This window comes from Onychomys torridus, chromosome 10 (assembly GCF_903995425.1).
Source record: "Onychomys torridus chromosome 10, mOncTor1.1, whole genome shotgun sequence".
Taxonomy (NCBI): Eukaryota; Metazoa; Chordata; class Mammalia; order Rodentia; family Cricetidae; genus Onychomys; species Onychomys torridus.
In genome coordinates this window covers 26,203,774-26,226,505 of record NC_050452.1, presented here as the reverse complement: position 1 = coordinate 26,226,505, position 22,732 = coordinate 26,203,774, and the positions used below count along the sequence as shown (strand labels likewise).

Genomic DNA, 22,732 nt, shown 5'->3' with positions numbered 1-22,732 from the left:
AGGGTGCACTCTCTAGATATGACCTTGTAGGCCACCAGCTGCATCTGCCCAAGCACCTAGGGCTCATGCCTTCAATCCCTGGGCTTTTCAAACCTTCCCTCCAGCTCAGCCCAGGAAATCACCTAGCTCCTGCTAAGGCTAGCTGCTGGCTTCTGTGTAGGTGCATGTCACTGAATTTATTTCTGTCTATACTAACACTCTTCCCATGGGATTCCTAGATGGCAGTGAGTGTTGTAGAATACACACCAGCCACACAGACACACACACAGAGACACACACACAACCACCATTTTCCAGGCTCTTCCTAGTGTGTGGGAACCCTGGCAGCTCTGCAGAAGGCCTCTGCTCCGCCCTTGCTCCACAATGTCCGTTCCTTCACTCTCTACCACCCCTCTAGAGCTCCTGAGTCACATCAGTGAGCATCAGCACAGAGCAGTATTTGTTCTCTTTCACATAACTCACACGATTTCAAACCAGACCCAGGAAGGAGGCACGGGACAAGCATCATACGGTAAGCTCAAGGTCATGGCAATAAATCGCATAAGCTCACATCACAGACCATGTGGCGTGGGCTTCCTAGCAAACAAAAGTCGGCATCTTCCCCACCCTCTCCTGGGCTGCACTCTCTCCTGTGCCTCTCCACACAGCCTTTCTGCCCGCCATCAACTCACCCCTGTTTATTCCCACAAGTTCCTGGCCTTCCTGCTAGGCCTTCCTCAGCTCAGAGATGGACAGGGCATGCTCACAAGCACTGAGGCAGCCAGGGGTGGGGGGGGAACATGGGCTTGTCTGCAGCCATAGGGAAATGTGTGCAGGGCTGGGGTCTGAGTCCCTGTGTATGTCACCTACGTGATTTCCAGGGCACAGAAACTGCTGCTTAGCTTATGCTGTGAAGCTGGATCTTTATCACTGTCCCCAAGCCTCTTGATGGCACAGACCAGGTGGTCTTCCAAGGGTGGAATGGAGCCTGTGGGAGATGCTCACTAACAAGGATGTTGGGAGTAACCTTCTTTAAGCAGCAGGTCCCAGCCCCGACCTCAGAGAGAGGGGCTGCCTCAACAAGGCATCAGATTACTTGGACATACCCTGGCTATATGTGATCTCCATCTTCCTTGAAGTTACCACGGGGCCCATGGGTGCAGAAGGACAAGGAAGTCGGACACTGACAGCTGGGCCGCATTTGAACCACATGTGGTTAGAATGAGGACATGCAGATCCCAGAGTGTCACAGTTGATTCCGTCCCACACTAAATCAAGGAGCTCACCAAGGTGGACCAAGTTGGACCAAGGTGGACCAACGGCTGTTGCTATTGCATCGGTGGGGCTCCTGGGCTGCCCTGGTTGGCTGTGGACTTCGGATGTCCATCTTCCCCCCTCCCCTAGCCCCAACACACCTACCTGGTATCCACCCCCAACTCCCAGGGTCTTCTCTGCTGCCACTGGCCTTCTGCAGGCCTCATCCTGGCCACAGTGTAGAGAGACAGCCTGGCCCTGCTGCCCTGGAATGCTGAGCTGGGCAGTGCCCTAAGGGATGTGTTCACTAAGCTGGATTAAGCCTGGGGACCAGCAAAGGAGGGGGAGGTGGGGGAGGGGCAGGAAAAGCTTGGCTGACCCTGCCAAGGCCGGAAACAGACACATTTCCTGTGAGGTTCTACCACGACTCTATCTAGGGCCAGAAAGTTCCTTTACACCCATCAGCCGGAGATGGCTGACCCAAAGTCTCCCCATTCACACCCATGGAGGCAGGGCGGATGAGTCCATCTGGGAGCCAGAGCCAATGTCTGGGCCCCCATGGGCACTGCCTTGCTTCTCATCCTGTTTAGTCCTTCTGCTTCTAAGAACTCAGCATCCTTGTGGGATGAAGGACCTGACCCTGGAATGCCTACACAGTCTATGATTCTGTTGGATCAACTGCCCCTCAGGCTGGGGTAAGGCTTCAATTCCAGGGACTGCCCCTTCCTCCAATCCCCAAGAGTTGTGAAAGGGTGACAGGGAACCTGGGTACTCCTCAGGGGCAGAAATGCAGGCTAGGGCTCCAGGCTCCCTGTGGGGAAGGCATGGGGTCTATTGAAATGCCCCAACACAGAGTGAGAACCCCAAAAAGGCTGGTCTCCCACGTAGGCCTGGCCTCACTTGGCTTCAGGATGGAAAGTCTGGGCTTTGCCCACCCACTGGGGACTCTCCCTTTCTTCTTAGCAGGTGTCCACGGGATGTACAGTTTGACCTGGAAACCTCTGCCTGCTGTACCCGGGGAAGGGCAAACCCTAATCGCTTTTGCTATTCCTAATCCTAATCCTGCCTGCTGGTGACCTCCCAGTTCCTCACATAGGCAGGAGCAGCAGCCATGGGTCAGCCTACCTGGCCCTGTGCCTGGACTATGTGTGGCCTGTGGCAGCCTCTCAAGCTCACGAGAGGGTCTGTATAGTGAGAACCCTGCTGGGCCTGGATGTCAGTGTGTACTCTAAAACTCAATCTCCATGGTTACCTTCATCCTCCATGATATGAGGACGCCTAGAGCTGGGATGAGCAGCCATTGGGCTCACATAGGAGGTGGGAGATGGCCAATTGTCCAGAGAGAAGGTCCAGCCTATGTTGCTGGCTTTGTCTTAAGCCACTATTCCACAATAGAACCTGATAAGCCTGGGTGAGGGCAGGCTGGGGTGGGGGGGGGGGGGGGTGGCTGTTTCCATTTGTGGCTAGGCCAAGACCTGCTGGGACCTGCCATGCATCTGATATCTGTTCTACAGAGGTACTTAGGTGTCTCAGCTCCTGGGTAGATATCTCTCCAAGATGCCGGGGTTGAGGCTGTCTGGCTACCAGGCTGATCCTCATGTGGCTCCAGATTCCTGGAGATATCTTTGCTTTTCAATGGCCTGGAAGCTCAAAGGTGGTAAATGGAAAGGAAATGGTAGGGATACACAGTCTCCCTGAGTGTCTCTACTTGCCCAGAGTGAGAAGACACACTGGGACCAAGAGGGTCCTGGTGTCCCCCTGGCCTTACATATATATAAGCCCAAGCTGAATGCAACCTCACAGCGGCACTGCCTGAACCAGAGGCTACTATTTTGGAAGATGCCTGTCCATCTTAGGTGTCCAGAATCAAGAGTGGGGACCCCTGAACCTGTAATGGGGGTACTGGGGTCAGTTCAGAGCCCCCATGGCCTGGTGAAGCCATTGTCTGTCATCCCTCCTTCCTGGTCCCCTCCAGGTCAAGCTCCAGGGGAATGAGGCCAGGCCACTCTGGTCTGGACATCATGGCCTGGGTTAACACTGTGATTCCCCTAACCTAGGTGGGCCCTCCTGGCTGTGATCCATGTACAGTGTTGGGGAGGCAGCTCTATGCTTCAATCAAAACTCAAAAATAGCCTTTCCATATTCAAAATAGTTCACCCCTTGCAGGAGGAATGCGCACCATCTGGCTGCCGGTTTGCTAGCTGATTTCAGACAATTTTGGAATCTATTTTTAATCCACCTCCCCAGACCCAAAGTGAGCAAGCTGTCAGGGACAGAATGCTGGTCAGCCAGCAAGAGCCTGCTCCACAGTCCCAGGAGGACCAGGGTAATGCTGCCTCTTACAGCCACCCGTGCTGGGCTGGCCCAAGGAGCCCCATATGCCTCCTGGTTGGGGAACCAGATGAGGTTTTGGGGAAGTCCCCGCCATTCCCAACAGCAAGTGGTCTCTTCTGTCACGTTCCTTCTTTGTGGGATCGCCCCAGATAGAGACCATCCTGGCTTTCTAATTTCTATGAAGTGAAGAACTTAACGGTGTGGAATGTACACCTCTGCTTGCACCAACTACTAATGCCCCGTCCAGGTATCTGTCTCCCCTTAACACCCCCCAAGCCCCCTTACGTTATGATGCTTCAGCTCTCTCCAACTGGCTCGTCTTTCCAGGTCAAGCCCATCAGGTGCCCTTACCCAGTGGGCTCTCCCAACAACCTTGTGCCAAAATTTTTCAGGTCCCTGGCTGGGTGGTGGTGGTGCAGGCCTTTAATCCCAGCACTTGGGAGGCAGAGACAGGCAGAGCTCTGTGAGTTCGAGGCCAGCCTGGTCTACAGAGCAAGCTCCAGAACAGCTAGGACTGTTACACAGAGAAACCCTGTCTTGAAAAATAAAAATAAAATTAAAAAAAAAGTTTTTCCAGGTTCCCACTCCCCCAGCTCTTCTGGAGGGGCCGGGTGTGTGAGATGCTTGCTTCTGCAGAGTTCAGGTTCATCCTGCCTCCCGCTCTCTATCCCTGATGTGTGCTTGGGTGCTCTCTAGTCTTTGATGGGCCTTCCCCTCGAGCCAGCTCGGCCCTCTTCTGGGGGAGTCCCTCTGGAACTGGGGTAAGCAGTGGGTGTCAGAGAGCAAGCATCCTCATTCTCCTGGTTGGGGCTTGCACTTGGAAACCATTTAATGGCCTTTGTTCCCACCCAGGAGGCATCTCAGCTGGCTCGGTCTTCCAGTCAGAATGGCACTGGGCATTTTTTCGGGCACCAACCCCCTTTTCTCTGTCCCCCAGGGTCCATGAAATGTCTATAGCTACGGGTCCTAGCCTCACTGCCAGCCCGTTCTCCAAGCAGGAAGATTTGCTCAAATGTAAGGCATTCTTTTGCTCATTCTGTGAAGACAGACAGACAGACCAAAATGACCACTCTGGGGACCCAAGTAATACAGATGCTGCTGCTGCTGACAAGGAAACCGTAGCCATAGCAACTCCACATGGCTAGAGTGAGAAACAAGGTCTTGGGCAGAAGGGGGACCACCACAGCTGCCACCAAGCGGGCAGGTGAGCCCCCCACCACACCACAGGCCTGTTTTTCAAAGCATCTGCCTCCATCACAAAGCTGAGCGTCAGCAGAAACGAGGGAGCCCGACAGCTTTCTTCCCTCGCACTACAGGACCCAGCGTCTAAGTGTGAGCTTGCAGCATGCTCAGACCCAGTCCCTTGCCTCATGCTACGCTGTGAGGCGTGCCCTGGCTCCGTGCCCTGGCTCCTAGGCTTGGAACACGGGGACAACGAGGCCATGTCCCCATGCTGAACTTGGCGAAGCCCCTCTCCATGGTTCACAGGAGTTCAAGGGTCTTTCACAACCCTCAGTTAATCTAACAGTGCTGTGAGATTTTTCCTAAGTGGCAGGGCTAATAATTCACAGCTACCCAAGCAATCATTCAAGCAGGATTTGCTGGGTTGGCGTTTATCAGCTGAACAATTATCCGCTGGGGAATTCTGCCAGACACCGCGCGAGCCATTCATTTGCTTCTGACTTTCTTTCACAATTTTCCCTTGGTTTTTCTCTCTCTAGGGTGCTGAAGTCCTGTGTGCTGGGCCCTGTGCCAGGCACAGGGGTTACAGGACCGTGGGGCTGCCAAGGTCCTGCCCTTTCAGGGAGTACGGGCCAAGTGCTGCAGTGAACAGTGTAAGGATGCTGTTGGATGCTGAGGAGGGGAAGGCAGGAAAGGAAGCTTGGGTGAGGTTTTCCTGCACTCCCACGTCCAGCTAATGGGAGGCATGGGTTGATTTCCTCCCATGAGGCAGCAGGCTGTGGCTGCTCTGGAATCACCTCAGCACTGTGACTCTGAGCCTTCCTCTCTCCTGCCAGGGCCTGTTCCGCGGCCACCATCTCTGTTCTCTGCTCCCAGGGAAGAGAGGGGTGTCCGTGACTGGAACCCGAGAGTCATTCTCCTATGAGGCTGTGGTTGGCTGGACCTGGACTGACTTCCAGAACTCTCCTTCCACTGGCTCCTCCCCACCCCACCCCACCCTGAAGGTCCACCACTAATACCCATGAGACAATGCATCACTAGGAAAGATTGCCCGGCTGTGAGCTCCAGGGACAGGAAGGGCCTGCTGTTTCCTGCTGAGCCCTCCACACAGGCCTGGGGAAGGGTCATTAAGGTCTTGGTTATATGCCCATTGGGCAGGACCTCCCTAACTATGCAACCACAGGACCACAGTGTCCTTGTAGGTAAGGATAGCGTAGCACCAGCAAAGGCATTTCGGTGTCATTTGGTGTCCTCAGACGTCTTGCCTTCTGGGGGGCAGTGTGCAGGGACCCTCACATGTCTCGATGGTCGTTTGGAACCAAAAGGCCTATGATCTGGCTCACTTTCAGGACTGTAGAGGATCCTTCCTTCTGGAGGCCAAATAATTCCGATTTGGCATCATCTAGGTGCCGTGGTGGGGAGCGGCAGGCTCGGCCCGGGTAAGAAGCTGTTGTTTGCTTCTTGGCCTTGGGTGGGGTGGGGTTCCCAGCAGGGCTTGCCCAGCTCTCACTTTCTGCTCTGTTAGGCCCGAGGCACAGTCAGAACTGATGTGGAAAACACAGGCACTTGCTAGGGCCAGGGGTGGGTTGGGGAGGGGTCAGTGCAAAGGGAGTTCCAGACTTGGGTGTGGGCTGCTGCAAGCTTCAACTCTTATCAGTCAGTGCAGGGTGGGGATTGAAAAGGCAGCCAGGCGTCCACAGCCGGAGGACCACTTTGGAGCTTCATTTGAGGGGCTGGGCAGGGGTGGTCTGTGCCTTCTGAAAACAGCTGGGGGTGATTTCCGTCTCTGAGTCCCCAGCCTTCAGCCACAGCTATCTGAGGCCCCAGGGCAGCACAAGGTGAACAATGGCCTGAAAGGCCATTGTTCAAAGACCGGAGGTATTTGGGGCTGGGAACCTGGTGTAGTGGTAGCCAATCTCATCATGCCAAGGACTCAGAGAGTGAGCAATGCAAGAGGAGTCCTCTGCACACCCCAGGGGTCCGACCCTCAAGAGCCATCTTTTCTGTACTGGGTCACCCCGCAGTTCTGGCTCGGCATCCCAGCTTTTTTCTGGGTCTTGCTTTGCACTCCAATGCTAACACCACCGTAGTACTGACAGTCTGACATCAGTAGAAAACACCCATGGTTGCCTCAGCTTCAGGTACTGCTGGCCTCCTCATATCAGCACAAAAGCCAAGCCCCGGCCAGGGGTGACCCCTGTGTCTCACGACCCCCGGGCAAGCTTGCCTATGGACCCCCTTGGCACCCAGTGAGGGTCTGGACACATGGTGTCTGACAGCCATGTAAGCACCCTCTCAGAGCAGACCCTGTCCGGCCAGGTAAGGAGTGGTGTTCATGAAGCTCCCCAAGAACATGCTGGGACCCTGGGCTAGCATGGGCTACAAGTGTCTGTCAACTAGCCTTCACCCTATCCCCTGATGAGGTGGCCTAGGTCAGGTTCCCATTAGCCATGGGAAGGCACGTGAGGCAGACTGCCCCATGATTCCTTGGAGGGCTAGAACTGGAAACAGGCCTCAGAACCAAGTGGGGGGGTGGGGGTGGAGGGTGGGGGGGGGGGGGGGGGGGCTATGTGTCCTGTAGAGCATTTTCATTATGCACTTAGACTAGAAGCTGTTTTTATGGTTTTGCAAACACTGATGATAGAAGACTTCAGTAGACTACAGGATTTACGAGGATCACCATCTTGGAGAAGTCAACTCAGGCCCAGCAACTTCCATCGTAGTGGAAGGCAGTGTGAGCAGGGGCGACTCCCAGATAGATGGGACACGGGGGTAGGTGCAACGGGACACACACACACACACACACACACACACACACACACACGACATCATGGCACTAAATACCAGTATCTGAGTGGGTCACTGACCAGGGCCCGTAGTCGTGAACTGGAAAGAGGGCAGTGAGTGGAAGCAGCCTGATGGTGGGAGCCATACACAGCGCAGCTACATCCGGCCCTGCAGCCCAGCAGCCTTCACGGTGTTTATCACTGGTTTCTGGCCACAGCCCTGAGCACTGTGGGGTCTGAGGATAGACACTGGCATAAGCATGGCGGGACATACTGTCAAGGCGTCTGGAGGAGGGTGCTCTTGTCTGTGCTCAGCCAGGGGCCCCAGGTCACAAACTCCCAGGCCCTTTGGCCCGACAGTCATGCTGCTGGCACCCTGAGGAAGCAACCTGGGGTAGATTTTGGACCTGCCCTGACCTCTGCAGGGCTCCCTGGCATTGCCTGTTGTCGCCCGATAGTCTGATACCCCTGAGCTGTATTTGAAGACCCGAGTTCTTGGTAGCAGTCTCCATGTCTGGATTCTGCCTCTGCCTCAGCTCCATAACATGCTGGCTCTTTAAGCCCAGTACCTCTAGCTTCGATGTGCACCTCCAGGGGAGTCGATGGGATGAGGCCATGGTAGGCAGACCCGAGTGTGCAGAGTGGAGGGCTGGGGAACGCTCAGCAGCAGACGTATCATCAAATACTGTATTCCTACCATAGAGAATTCTTCCTAGCTCCTATTCCCAGCAACAGAGACTCTGGGGCCAGGGAGGGTGGCAGACTCCCATAGCTGAGGGTCTCAGTTTGCAGACTGGTCACTTGTTCTGTCTATGATGACCATCAGCAGGCCCAGCTCCACTACCCTCCTCTGACTAAGGAAGTCCTAGCCACCCCACACACATATCTCCAGTCCCCATGTTTTGGGGTATACACAGGGAAAGAATAGGAGCAGCTGTGAGGCCCAGGGTCACAGCAATGTCTCCATTATGTAGGCTGAGCAGGCCCACTGGACTGGCTTCTCAGCTTTTAACCTTGGCTTTCTCCACCCATGTGGGCCTTGATCAGAGTCCACCGCAACTCCTTGTTATCAGAGAAGTCAAAGGAATATCCGTGAAGGCCAGCAGCCATGACTCAGGCCTCAGTGCGACGGAAGGCTGAGGTTAAAGGATTGCAATGAATTTGAGGCCAGCTCGGCTAGATTGAGTCGCACACCATCCTGGCTACTTTTATGTCAACTTGGCACAAGTTACAGACACCTGAAAGGTGGGAACCTCAGCTGAGAAAGAGCCTCCACAAGATCTGGTTCCAGGGCATTTTCTTAATTAGTGATTGATGGGGGAGGGCCCAGCCCATTGTGGGTAGTGCCATCCCTGGGCTGTGGTTCTGGGTTCTATAAGAAAGCAAGCTGAGCAGGCCATGATGAGCAAGACAGTAAGTAGAATAGCTCTCCTCCATGGGCCTCTGCATCAGCTCCTGCCTCCATGTTCCTGTCCTGTTTGAGGTCCTGTCCTGACTTCCTTCAGTGATGTGGAAGTGTAAGCCAAATACACCCTTTCCTCCCCGGCTTGCTTTTTGGTCATGGTGTTTCATCACAGCAATAGAAACCCTGACTGAGACACTGGGCTAGCCCTTGCTTCTGTGGAGCTGGTAAGATGGCTCAGTAGTTAAGGCACCTGCTACTCACTAAGGCTGCCAATCCCCAGAATCTCCACAGCTGAAGAAGAGAACAGTTCATAAGTTGCCATGCTTGTGAACACACACACACACACACACACACACACACACACACACACACACACACAGAATAAATAAATAAATGTCTGTCCTTGGGTGGAAGATTACAGCCTCATGAAGGAGCACTTGCCTACCATGTGTGAGGCTCTAAATTCTGTCCCCCACTCCACCAGAAAAGAATAATAAATAATAAATCTCTTCAGCAGGGAATGGCTGTACAGAGGAGATGACATGGCTTCAGAAAACCACTCGGGGCCACAGGCGTCGGAGGCCTTGTCTGTCTGTCAAGCACCCACCCACTCTGGGACCGGGAGCTGATGAGGAGCCCCTTCCCTTCAGGAAGTCTTACGGTAGCTGGTGGTGGGAGCACTTACGTTGATCATAGCATTTGAGGTGATGCGGAAGAGGGTGGCTCGCTCATTCACAGCCTTCAGCTTCTCCCCGCTCTCTGATGGGATCTTGAGGCTGTCCAGCTCACTCAGGGAGCGCTGGAGTGCAGCGCCGTGCTTAGCAATGAGGTCATTGCATGTGCTGAGGTCATTTAACTTCAACGAGAGGTTCTTAAGGGTGTGGTGGAGCTCACTCTTGTCACCTGGGGCGGCAGGCTCTTCGTCGTCATCCCCGGAATCATCTGAGGAGAGAGACACAATTGCTGTAACCAACCAGGCGAGAGTCTCTGCTGTCTGGGCTACCGATGGCGGAGCATCATCCCCGAGTGATCAGTGCCCTAGACAGCGTCCGGCAATGCTCCTGGCCAAGGCTGCGGCACCTTAGCCTGGCCCACACGTGTCCAGCTGAGTCCATGGGAGTGTATGGGACTAGCTAGAATGGCAGGGGACTGTGGAGAGCCGGACTCCAGGTGCCTGCCTGCACAGAGGGTACCAGCTCTACTAGGTCACAGCAGGCTGTGCTGGGTGGAGCACAGATACCTGAGAAGACAGCAGGACTCCCCTTATCTCAAGCATGCCAGGACAATCAATACTTCTGGCTAACTCCATGCCCATCCCTGGCCATGCCAACTATCCCTTGCCCTGCAAACACTTGTTCATCCCTGCTTGGGGCCTCTCTTCCCATCATGTACCCCCTCGAGTTCTCATCCACTTACCCTCTGAGGCTCAATCCAATACCACTCCCTCTCCAAAGTCTGTCTGGAGACTCCCTTGCCACAGTCAAGGCCACTTTCTTATCACCACCATACCTACACCCTAGACCCTCTTCCTGTTCATCTCCACCGCCCCCTTGCAGAACATGGACACACACACACACACACACACACACACAGACAACACACACACACACACACAGAGAGAACATGGCCACTCACTTCCAGTCAACTGGGACTTCTGTGCAAGGGCCTGTCCCTCTCACGACTCATACAGTAGCACAGGAGTCCCTTTTTCCCTTCTTGCTAGCCTGGCCGGTGTCCACAGTGGCCTCTTTGGGCAGCTGGCCTGTGCCCCTGCTGCTGGCCTGAGATAACCAGGCTGACAGGGGCCCATGATTTTCCCAGTGCCTGTCTGCTAACGTTTTCTGAAATGCCTTGCTTTAGAAACAATCAGCAAAGGCTTTTCTTAGATGAAGGAACTATGCAACCCAAGATATAAAATTAAAAGTACGAAAAAAAAAAAAAAAAAAGAATGTATATTTTGAGAGAACAAATTTCTCCCACAGCAGGCAAGGTACTTGTGGGTGGACATAACTTGGTCACTGTTCTGAGTGTGTCCTGAGCTCACAGCAGTGCCAGGCTGGCCGGCTGCACAGGACCCAAGCAGTGGGGGGCTGAGGGGAAGCATCTACTGCACACTGTGTCCCTGCCAACTGCAGAGGCTTTGGGCTAATAGCCAGCCCCTCCCCCCAGGCCAGAGCAACTGCAGTCCCCGGGTGATCCAGTCTGGAGGCCACTGGAGCCACTGACAGGTGCTCTGGGCTTCCCTGGAATGGCAGGTAGACAGCAGCCCTCCCTCACTCCCTGAAGGAGAAAGAGTGCCAAGCTGTAGGCTCGGGGCTCAGCACTTGAGGGCAGAATAGGGGCTTGACTCCCTCTCCAACTGCTGGCACGGCCTTTCCTCTGAACCACTAGTGGTGGTGTACCCGGCTGCTCAGGGTATCAAGCCTCAGCTTCAGCGACTGCACACAATGACCCAGTAATGTGGGTCTGGGACAAAAAAAAAAGGTCTTGAGACTGACAGGGTCCCTCTGGACATATACTCAGTAGACTCTAAGAGACACCTGCAGATCCATGTTTATTATGACACCAATCACAATAGCCAAGACATGGAACCAGCCTAAATTCCATTCAGGACAAATGGCAGAGAGTTATATCGTTTGCAGGGAAATGGACGGACCTGGAGGTCACTGTGTTAGGTAAAACAACGGCGATGTGGTGTGTAGCAAAGCGTGTGATGCACACATGTGGAAACGACCTAATGAAACCCATTATTCTTTTTTTAAAAATATAATGTATTTGTTTTTATTTTATTTGCATTGGTGTTTTGCTGCATGTATATAGACTGTGTGAGGGTGTCAGATCTTGGAGTTACAGACAGTTGTGAGCCATGTGGGTGCTGGGACTTGAACCCAGGCCCTTCTGGGAGAGCAGTCAGTGCCCTTAACCACTGAGCCATCTCTCCAGCCCCCAAAACCCATTATTCTATATATATTTTTTTTTTTTTAAAGGACTCCTTGGGGCCATCAGGCAAGAGAATTCTAGAATGTTCAGATCTATCTGTGCCAGAGTCTTGGTGCTGAGGACCCAGGCACTGAAGCACCTGCCACCTTCCTGGGCAAACAACCAGAGCACCCAGTCAACAGCTGGACCCAGCAGCTGGCTCTCCAGTCAGGAGGGTCCAGTTGCAGCTTGCTGGCTGCAGGCCCACCTCAACATGACCCCCAGTTTCTGACACCCAAGTAGCCGGACATCCTCCCACGTGATGAGCAGGGGGATGGTCACTGCTCCTCTATTTGACCTGTCAGTAAACAGGACCTCTGTGTGCGTAATTCTCAGGGCCCATGTTCTGATCCCGGGGACAAAGGATGTACTTATCTCATACCATTAGGGGAGGAACTAGGGTCAGCAATGGTTGTCTATTCACAGAGACAGACAGGGAGAGTCCTCCCCAGGGAGACAATGTGGGGTGAATAAAATATGAATGATTTGAGGGGTTGGTACATGCCCTCTGGTTGCCAGCAGTGGCACAGTGTTGTGATATACTATGTATCCTAATAAACTTGCCTGGAGATCAGAGGACAGAGCCAGCCACTAGATTAGACATAGAGGCCAGACAGTGGTGGCATAAACCTTTAATCCTATCACTCGGTAGGCAGAGATCCATCTTGATCTCTGTGAGTTGAAGGCCACACTGGAAACAGAGCCAGGCAGTGGTGGCACACACCTTTAACCCCCAGTACTGGGAAGCCCACATGCCTTTAATCCCAGGAAGTGATGTCTGGGCACAGAAAGGTATATAAGGTGTGAAGAAATAGGAACTCACTCTCTTGAGGCTGAGGATTTCATAGAGGTAAGAACATGGCTGGCCTGTTCTGTTTCTCTGATCTTTCAGCTTTCACCCCAATATCTGGCTCTGGGTTTTCTATTAATAGGACCATTTGGCAATTCGTGTTACAGCACAGGGTGGTGGGTCCCACACAGAGGGCAGGATGTGGGAAGAAGTTAGTGGTGAAGTGGGAAGCTGAGGGGCACGTTGGTAGAGGAACCTCTGCACAAGCTGAGGGGACCTGTTCCTTCCCTTCAACAAAAGGAAGTGTGTAGCATTCAAGCAGAAGACATGACTGGTACCAATGGCATGGTGAGCAGACTGACAGGTCAGAAGGCAAGGCCAGAACTGCTATAGAAGACCAGGGACTGGAGAGTCCTGGGTGGCCATTCCCTGAGACCAACCACACATTCAGAAGCAGGATCCACCTAGCTCAAGGTCCCAACAACCAGCCAAGGTCACACTCCATGCCATCTCTATAAACATGCTGCCCCTGAAGGAGGAGATAGTGGTCCTTAGACCACATTCCCGCAGCAGCACTGAGGCTGCTCAAACAGAGCCCATGGCATAATCCCACCCCAGCTGTGGGAGGAAACAGAGCTGAACACCGACCGAGACTTGGCCATCGTGAGTCTAGAAATCTCACAAAAGGAAACCCACACTGGAAAGATGTATTAAATGCAGCGATTTTAGGGAGAATCCCCAGAGATGCTTAAGTCCCCTCTGTAAAATGATGTGGTAGGGCTGATGTTGTAGCCTAGTTGGTAGCCTGCTTTCTAGCATGCACGAATCCATGGGTTCAATTCGCCAGGACCACAAAACCCAGGTGTCCATGCTTGAAGTCCCAGCACTTGGGAAATGGAGTAAGGAAGAGGCATTTGGACCCTAGAACTATTAAAACAACAACGGTAACAACCTCTTTAGAAATGTACACACTTCCAAATCCTAGCGCTAAGGAGGCAGAGAAAGGGGGATTTGGCCTAGGATTTGGCCGTTCGACCTAGCTTACTTGGTGAGGTCAAGTTTCAAGTTCCAGGGCAGCCAGAGACCCTGTCAAGAGAGAAAGAGGGAGAGGAGAGGAGAGGGAGGAAGGGAAAAGAGAAGAGAAGGAAAAAGCAGACAGCGTCCGAGGAGCCCGAGGCTGTCTTCTGGCCTCCACATGATGTACACATACCTGCATACACATGAATTTGTAAAAAACAAATAAAATGCAAAGGCATACCATATGCATAGACTTGCACATCTCCTTTTGTGTACTTCAAATCATATCTCAATTATAACTCTCTTATCATAATACAATCCAAATAATATGTACACAGCATTATTACTTAGGAAATGTAAAGAAGTTGGAACATGTTCAATATAAATATGATGTTCTCATTTTCTTGTTTGTTTTTGTTCTTTTCAGTTTTTTTGAGATCAGTTTTTTAAGACAGGGTTTCTTGGTGTTAACAGCTCTGGCTGTTCTGGAACTCACTCTGTCAACCAGGCTGGCCTTGAACTCACAGAAACATGCCTGCCTCTGCCTCTCATTTGCTAGGATTAAAGGCGTGCGCCACCACTGCCCTGCTATCTCATGTATTTTTGAACAGTGGTTGTTTGAGGTTTTGGAAGTAGAATCAGTGGGTGTGGAAGGTGAGCTACATCATATCTGCAGTAACCACTAACACAGTATTCCTCAAAGCAGGAAGGTAACGGCAGCAAGTCACTTATGGTTTCGGAAGGACACCCTAGCTGATTCCCACCAAGGCTGGGGAGTGACTCATGGAGTGCTTGCCTAGCATCTAGTACCCACCCCCACACGGTTATGATAGTGGCTGCATGGCTTCTACCTCCCACCACACCCTTCAGAAGGGGCTCTACCAGGATGGAGTTTATCCCAAGGCCAGGACCAAGCATTTGGATTATGCTGTCACGGGGCTGCAGTCCTCAAGCTTATGTATGCCTTGAGGGTCCTAAACTTTTCATGATCCGTATACTCTCTCTGTTCCCAAACTCTACTCGGAATAAAACTCAGCAGCAAGGAGGACCTGAGAACAATGAATACTCAGTTGTTAAAAACAAAACAAAACAAACAAACAAACCAAAAACCAATGACTCATCAACACAGCTCATGCTAAGCCTTCCACAGACATTAAGTTCAACAGGACATCTGTAACTTTATTAATACAAGAAAAGCAGAAACTGCAGCTGCTCAGAGGCAGAGGTGCAGAGGAAGGTGGCTAGGATTTTGCACTGATGAGCAGCTCTGGGCAGGGCTGCCTGACCAGTCTGGGGTCTGAAACTATGAGGCAACAGGAGAGGGGGCCCTTGAGCCCTTGTTCTTGGCGTCTGTTTTACAGGGTTTTTTTTGTGGGTTGTTTTTTTTTGTTGTTGTTTGTTTGTTTGTTTGTTTTTGTGGAGCTGTCTCCATGCTGAGCCCCTGCTTTTCAGGTGCCTCAAGTATGCTGGCCCTTGCTGGCCTGGGAAGGACCTATATCAGGTGGCTAGCAGCAGGTGGGATTTTTACCACTAGAAGCCTGAAAGCAATTATCCATTTCCTTCTAGAAAACTTGAGTCCTCTCAAGAAACAGTGGAAACAGGGGTCAGCCTGAGCACTTTCCAACGGGTCCAAAGTTTTGCCACTGGGGTCATAGTGCAGGACAGGGCTTGACCTCAGACACAAGTTTTAGAATGAACCAGTAGGTTGCTAGCAAGTGGTACCTCTGAGAAAGACCCAATAAGTTAGGCCGGGAGCAGAGAGCTGGGAGAGTGGTATTGTGCTGAGAGTCTGGTCTGATTCAGCTTCTACCCTGTTATCTGAGAGAATGCTCAGACCCTTCCCAAGCCATCTGCAATAGGCTTGAGCTGGGGAGCAGCCAGAGCCTCTTTAGTCACCTATATGAACCCCAATGCAGAGTTGAGATGGCTCGGCCACTGCATTCCTCTCTGGGGAGGAGGTCTTGGGTCCTGGCCTTGGAGTCTCCTGCTTTTCTGGGCTACCTCTGTTACCTTGATGTAAAAATCATTTTGGTCTCTGTTCAAAACAACCTGTAGTGCTTTCAGAGAGAAGGATGGACTCTGGTCCTTGGATGAGGGACAGCTTTCTAATAGCGAAGAAGCCCACGGAAACAAGGGTGGCCCTATCACCGAGGTGACAGAGTAGAGCTGGGGATTCTCCTGGAGTGCCTGGCATGGCTGTCCCCAGAGTCCCGTTCACTACTTTTCCTTCCATCTCCATCAGTCACTGTGAGTAGAAATAAGGGCACCATCTGGAAGGAAGAGCATCCCAGCTGAGTCCCAAGGATTCAGGTCACGCTCTCAAGAAAAGCCAGGCAAAGCAGGAGGGCAGCCTAGCCCTTGGCCTCCCTTGAGAGAACAAGACAGGTTCTGCCTGGTTCATCCAGGCTCACGCCTGTTTTCAGGGGGGACACTGAGGCCTAGGGAGAGAGCCTGACGATGTCAGGTGTCTAAGTAGCCACTATCAGCCTATACTTAACCCTTGTTCTGCCCAGGTGACCAAGATGTTTCTGCTAGGGGCTCAGAGCCTGGGGTGGCGCATCCTTATATCCTATAGCTTCCCTGGGAAAGTGGTGAGAAGGGTCAGCAGAGGTCACTCACTGCTCTGTGTGTCTGCCATCAGATCCCTCTGGGGTGACGGAGTGGGGTGGTGGTGAGGTGGTGAGTGCTGGCCTCTGATCACATGCTGTGCCCCAGCTGCCCATGATAGGGCCCATGGGAGCACTGTGGGGTGTCAGGTCTGCACTGGCAGGGTGTCAGACACGCTGTGCCTCACTTTCCCCCCTAGAAGAGGCCCCCTGAGAGTGCAAACTGGGGAAAGGCAGGGGTGACTGACGAAGGAGCCTGTCTTTGCAGGGCAGCAGCTGGGAGGGAGGGCCAGTCAGAGGAATACAGAGTACACAAAGCACCCCTCTCTGCCTGGGGAGCGGGTGGGCTTTGTTTCCTCCTTCATGTCCAGCCTGTGCCTAAACCCTCTGATGGGTCAAGGCATGCCTCTCTTTCCCTCTCTTCTGGAAGCACACTGCAAGCCCATGGTGCCTCTAACCACCTACCTTCCACACACCTCCATCGAACCTGGGCAGCCGCTTTGCCATATTTGGGGCACCACCTGACTCTGCATGGCTGGCACTTCTGAGAGATGTTGGGTGAATTGCACCCAGACTCAACCTGGGTACCAGAAATTCTGGATGCCAGTTTGGAAGGGGCAGCTTGCCTGTGATCAACATCCTGCAGCAGATAGCAAAGACCAACTGCCTCAGAGGCAGCTAAGGCTTACATAAGGGGTCAGATTTTTTTTGTTTAAAACTATCATTGAACAAATAACTCAATCCATGCACACTAGAAAACTCACTTAATTTTTTTTTTTTTTTTTTTTTTTTTTTTTTGAGATAGGGTCTCATGTATCCCAGGCTGGACTGGAACTTGCTATGTAGCCGAGGATGACTTAACTCTACCTCCTGAATGCTGGGATTGCAAACATGAACTTTCACTCCTGGTTTATGTGATGCTAGAGATGGGACCAAGGGCTTTGTGCATGCTAAGCCAGCATTCTACGAACTGAGCTACATCTCCAGTCCTGAGCAAACTCATTTTTTAGGAGAGCAAGCTTAGAGTGGACAGGTACGACAGTGAGCAAGTCAGGGAGCTGGGCCCGTTCTCGGACATTCCAGTGTGTTAAGTCATCACAAAACTGGTCTGGGAAAGGCACACCTAGTCTGCATGAGATGAAGCCGTGACTTCCAATCGGGGATCCTGCATAGTAAGTCCCATCTAGTTGGACTTGAGTATCTCATCTTGCCTCAGTGGCCTGCAAGATTTCATTTCCCATCCCAGATGCCAACCTGGCCAAGAGGGTGGAGCTAGGACAGTCCTCGCCATCCCACAATCTCACTTAGCAGGAAGCTGGCTGGCCTAAGCACAGAGGGCATCTGGGTAGATCAGGGTGGGAGCCTACATCCTCCTCACTGCCCAGTGGGATCCAGGGAACCCAACTGGAAAACTGATGGACTGAGGCCTTGAAACTTGGAAGAGGCAAAATAAAGTCCTCAGGGTGTCAACACACACACACACACACACGCACACGCACACACACACGCACGCACACGCACACGCACATGCATGCATGCACGCACGCACGCGCACACGCACACGCACATGCATGCATGCACGCACGCACGCGCACACGCACACACGCACACATGCGCTGCACACGCCCCATGTCTGTCTTTCTTCCCCCAACACATCCTAAGGCTTTAGCAGGCCTCACATGGCCCTATGCTTGGCTGGACCCAGCAGGCTCCTAATGTTCAGATCAAACACTCCCAGAGAAGTGACTAGCCAGGACCCCAGTGTGGCTCAGCCACCTTCAAAGCTTCTGAAGCAAGGACATATAAACCGGGAGGGTGGAGACAGCATTCTTCCCCACAGCCGACTCAGGGCCAAAGGACACTTTGTGCCTTCCAATACAAATTGCTTCTCTCTGATGGCAGGGAGCTGGGCCTGAGACACTGTGTGCTTCCCTCTGCCAGTGATGTTCCCAGGCCGTCTGGACCAATGGCATAGCAGCCCCAGACTGTGGCACATGGAGAGCAAAATTATCTCAGCCTCTAAGATAGGCACAGACCAGGAATGAGGTGCAAGCCAGCTCTTAGATGGTGCAGTAACAGGGAATAAATGATCACAAAAGACCAGTCTCTACCTGATGAACCTGATCTCTAGGAAAGCACTGATTCTTAAAATACCCATCAGGGGCGCATGGAACAATGAATTGTTAAAAAGGGAATAAACTCCTGAAACCCAGGTCACCAATGTGTTACAGAGCAGCATTCAGAACATGGCTTTCCCACTCACGGCAAAGCCTCCTGTAGGGATGAGCTTCCAACACTTAGCACCTGTCCTGGGCTAGCTGATTCCACCACCTGATCCCAAATTTATGATCTTTCTGGAACTTCTGATTGTGACTGCTTAGAGAGAACATGCAGATATACTTTGGTCAAGATGAGCCATACTGGGACATCCAATATGGCTGCTATCCATATAAGACCCCTAGATAACAAGCAGTGGCATGGGACGGTGACCCCAGCACTTGGAGGCTGTGGCAGGAGCATGGTGAGCCTACACTACACAGAGAGAGAGAGAGAAGAAGAAGAAGAAGAAGAAGAAGAAGGAGGAGGAGGAGGAGGAGGAGGAGGAGGAGGAGGAGGAGGAGGAGAAGGAGAAGGAGGAGAAGAAGGAGAAGGAAGAAGAAGGAGAAGAAGAAGAGGAGGGAGGAAGGAAGGAAGGAAGGAAGGAAGACACAGAGTAGAGACTGAAATGGGAGGGATGGAAATACAAACAGTGGACACCAAGGATCACTAGCAACATGGGTCAGTAAGAGAAAAGTATAGAACAGACTCTTCCCTTGAGGCTTCAGAGGGGTCTGGCTCCACTAACACCTTGATTTTGTCTTTTCTTTTTCTTTTTCTTTTTTTCTTTTTTGGTGGAGCTGAGAACAGAACCCAGGGCCTTGCACTTGCTAGGCAAGCACTCTACCACTGAGCTAACCCCTAACACCTTGATTTTGAACTTGGAGCCTCTGGAACTTGGCGAGAAAACATGTTCCAGTTGCCTTCATCCACCGATGGGTGGTAACTGGTCACGGAGAGCAGCACCAGGGAACTTAAACTGGCTTAAAAAAGAACACTTATCAGTGCGGAGACCCAAAGTCAGGGTGGTAGAGCTGTGTGCCCCAGGAACACTTATTGGGGAATGTATTTGCCTTTCTCGCTCTTAGAGGCTGCTGCCCTCACTCCTTGGCTGGTATGGTCATCTTCCTCCTCCCTCAAGGCTGGCAGGTACTCTTGGTTCTCCTTCTTTCGTCTTTTAAGAACCTTTGAGATTATGCTGGGCCCACTTGCATGATCCCCATTTTAAGATCTGGAAACCAATCCCGTTTGCCTAGACCCTTTGGGCATGCGCAGCAACAGACTCACGGGCTCTGGGAATTAGGACACAACATTTTCAGCCGTGATTAGATGACACCTGGTACTGCTCTGACTGACACCTGCCACGTCCTTACTCTATGGCTGCTCTGGGGTTTGACTCACTGACCCAGCCAGTGATCTCTAGGTGGTTTAGCTGATCACTGAGACTCCTTCCTGGGCACAGGGACCTCATGGGCCCTTTGGTCTCTCTGAAAAGCTAGGCACAGATGCCATCCTGGCTAGTACTTCTATAAGGAAACTGGCTAGTACTTCTGTTTTACGCCAGTATGGTTGGTGTAGGGAGGCCTGGTGGTCCTGCGTCCACCTTCATGGAGGCTGGGTTAAGTGTGTCAGTCCCTGTGCTAGGGTGTTTCAGGAAGGATGTATTCATAGGGTAAAATAGTTCGCATCATGTGCTTTGATTGTTTCAACCCCCATTGCTCTCCCTGCTGGGTCCTCCTCTCTTTCCAAGCACCCCCTTACTCTCATGCCATACATATGCACGAGTGTGAATAACCACATTAGCTTAGATTCCACACGAGAGAAAACACACAATATTTGACTGAATCTGCCTTATTTCTCTTAACACAATGATCTGCAGTTCTACTCATGTTCCTAAAAATGACCTAATTTTGTTCTTTTCTTTTTTTTAAAGATTTATTTATTTATTTATTTTATTTATTTATTTATTTATTTATTTATTTATTTATTTATGTGTGTGACTGTTCTGTTTTCCTGTACATCTTCATGACAGAAGAGGGCACCAGATCTCATTACAGATGGTTGTGAGCCACCATGTGGGTGCTGAGAATTGAACTCAGGACCTCTGGAAGAGCAGTTGGTGCTCTTAACCTCTGAGCCATCTCTCCAGCCCCTAATTCTGTTTTAATGGCTAAATAAAACTCCCTATAATACCTTGTTTTATTAACCTACCGACTGCAGGACATGACGGCAGTGATCTCAGATGTAAAGGCCCTCGCTCATTTGCATGCCATCCTCACATAGGAACACACTAATCTCCATAAAATGATCTGGAGTTTTAGTATGTGTGCTGCAGAGGTGTGTTCATCTGGGGGTGTAAATGCCTTCTGTGGGGAAGAGGGCGGAGTACGTATACAGTGCATGGTCAGCACAGAGCTGGCATGTGGTATGTCCTGGGACCCCAGGCCCTGGCCTGCCGAATTCTCCATCCCTTCATCAACACAGCTCACATTTGCACCACACTGTCGGGTTTCTTTTCACATCAGAGGTCAGACCACAGGGAGCCCCTGTTCCCTGGGCCCCAGCTCCCCCCTGAGGGCTCTCCAAGCCTCTTTTATAGGAGGAGGTGAAAGTCCGGCTGAGGAGTTCCCTCTGCATGCGCCACCAGGCCAGAACCCTCTTTCCTAGGGAGGCTCCTAAGAAGGACAGGTTGCCATGGCAACTGCAGTGCCAGGTGAACTATTTTTAGAAGCAGAGCCCTCTTTCATCTTTGGAAAATGGATATTGGTGGGGAATCCCTGTGTGTGTGGTGGTGCGTGTGCACCCGGGTTAAACTAACAGCCAGCAAAGCTGCAAGGCTGGTTCACTCGGAGAGGGTGGTGACAGGTAGGGCACCCCTTTCCTGCCCCCTCTGCATGCCATTGCTTGCTTTTCTGTGGGACTCCTTGGGGTCAAGTCATAGGAGGGCCAGTGGGGACAGCCCAACACAGGTGAGACTGGCCAGTGTCCCCAGATCAGTGACAGAGAGGAAAGCAGTGAGAAGCCTAGAGGGGGCGGTGTGTGACCGGGAGCCACGGAGGGCTCCCTCAAAGCCATGGCCTGACCCTCCTGAGTGCTTTCCTGAGGGCATCTTGTGGGGCTCTTCTTCTGTGGACGCTCTGGACAATGACGGCAATAAACCACCCTGTGGCAAACTGGATGGAGCCTCGTCCTTGAGGAGACAGGTCTGAGGCTCTGAGGAGACTGGCTACCCAGCCCCTGGAAAACAGGACAGGATCTAATCTGATGGAAAATCAGATGACAATAAATAATGCATTGTGAAACCCTGTTAGATGGAAACACCAGCCAGGGTGCCAGGGTGCTCTTCATCCTCCGGGCCTTACCAGGGCCCATCCCATCCCTTCTCACACGTAAGATGAGGCAAGTGTACTGAGGAAAGTGGGACATGTTCTCCAGGACAAGGTGGGGGGGGGCAGTCCCTTGCCTCACCAGGGACCACTAATACCAAAGCTGCCAGGAAGCTCACCTCCCAGCCAGGAAACCCTGCATAGGACCACAGAGCACATACCCTGGAGGATTAACACACTTGCTCCCTAGATGGCCTGGAGGCACAGGCCTACAATCCTGGCTACTTAGGAGGCTGAGGCAGGAGGATTGAAAGCTCCAAGCCTGCCTGGGCAACTTAGTGAGACTGTCTCACTAAGCACACAACCAAACTCTGAACCTATACCGTAGAGGCCTATACCGTATAGGCCTATATGCCCTGTTCAATAAGTATGAGGCCTAAATATCAATCCCCAATGCCACAAGAAGAAACAGCAAGTGGAGGGAGTCAGAGCTCATGGCATCAGAGCCATGGTCAGCTCAAAAGGGCACCTGAGCACAGGTTAGGCGGCCCACGAAGGCAGGGTGCCTTTCCTCAGCAGATGACCTGGAGCGGCATGCATCCTCCACTGGCCTCAGGACAATGGTCACTCCTGGTGGCTGCCACTCTCCCTGGAAGTAAGCGTGGAGGTGTGGATATGGATATCACACTTGCTGTGATATCACACTCAACTGGGTACCCACACTCTCCTCCTCCAGTCAGGTGAGGACCCAATGGGGATTCAGAGCCATACTGAAGGAAAGCAGCTATACATCCTGGACTCCGCCCTGAGGAGAGCTGGCCCTTTCCAGGGTGTCTGTATCCCCTCACCCTGTCCTGGTGAGTCTCACTCCAGGTGGCGAGGATGTTGGAAAGATTTGGAGCTGGGGCAGGTGAAGCAGAAATATGGATAGGCACCGTGCCTGGGAAGCCACCTGTGAGACTGCCTGGCATGAACAC

The 22,732-nt window shown here is 52.3% G+C and overlaps 1 protein-coding gene across 1 annotated transcript in view; it reads right to left on the bottom strand.

Moving 5' to 3' along the window:
- Positions 1–22,732, bottom strand: part of Osbp2 (oxysterol binding protein 2) — a 166,002-nt gene that overhangs the window by 16,228 nt on the left and 127,042 nt on the right. Inside the window, 1 exon segment of the mRNA XM_036200748.1 lies at positions 9,626–9,882. Within this exon segment, the coding sequence (XP_036056641.1) occupies positions 9,626–9,882 (257 nt within the window).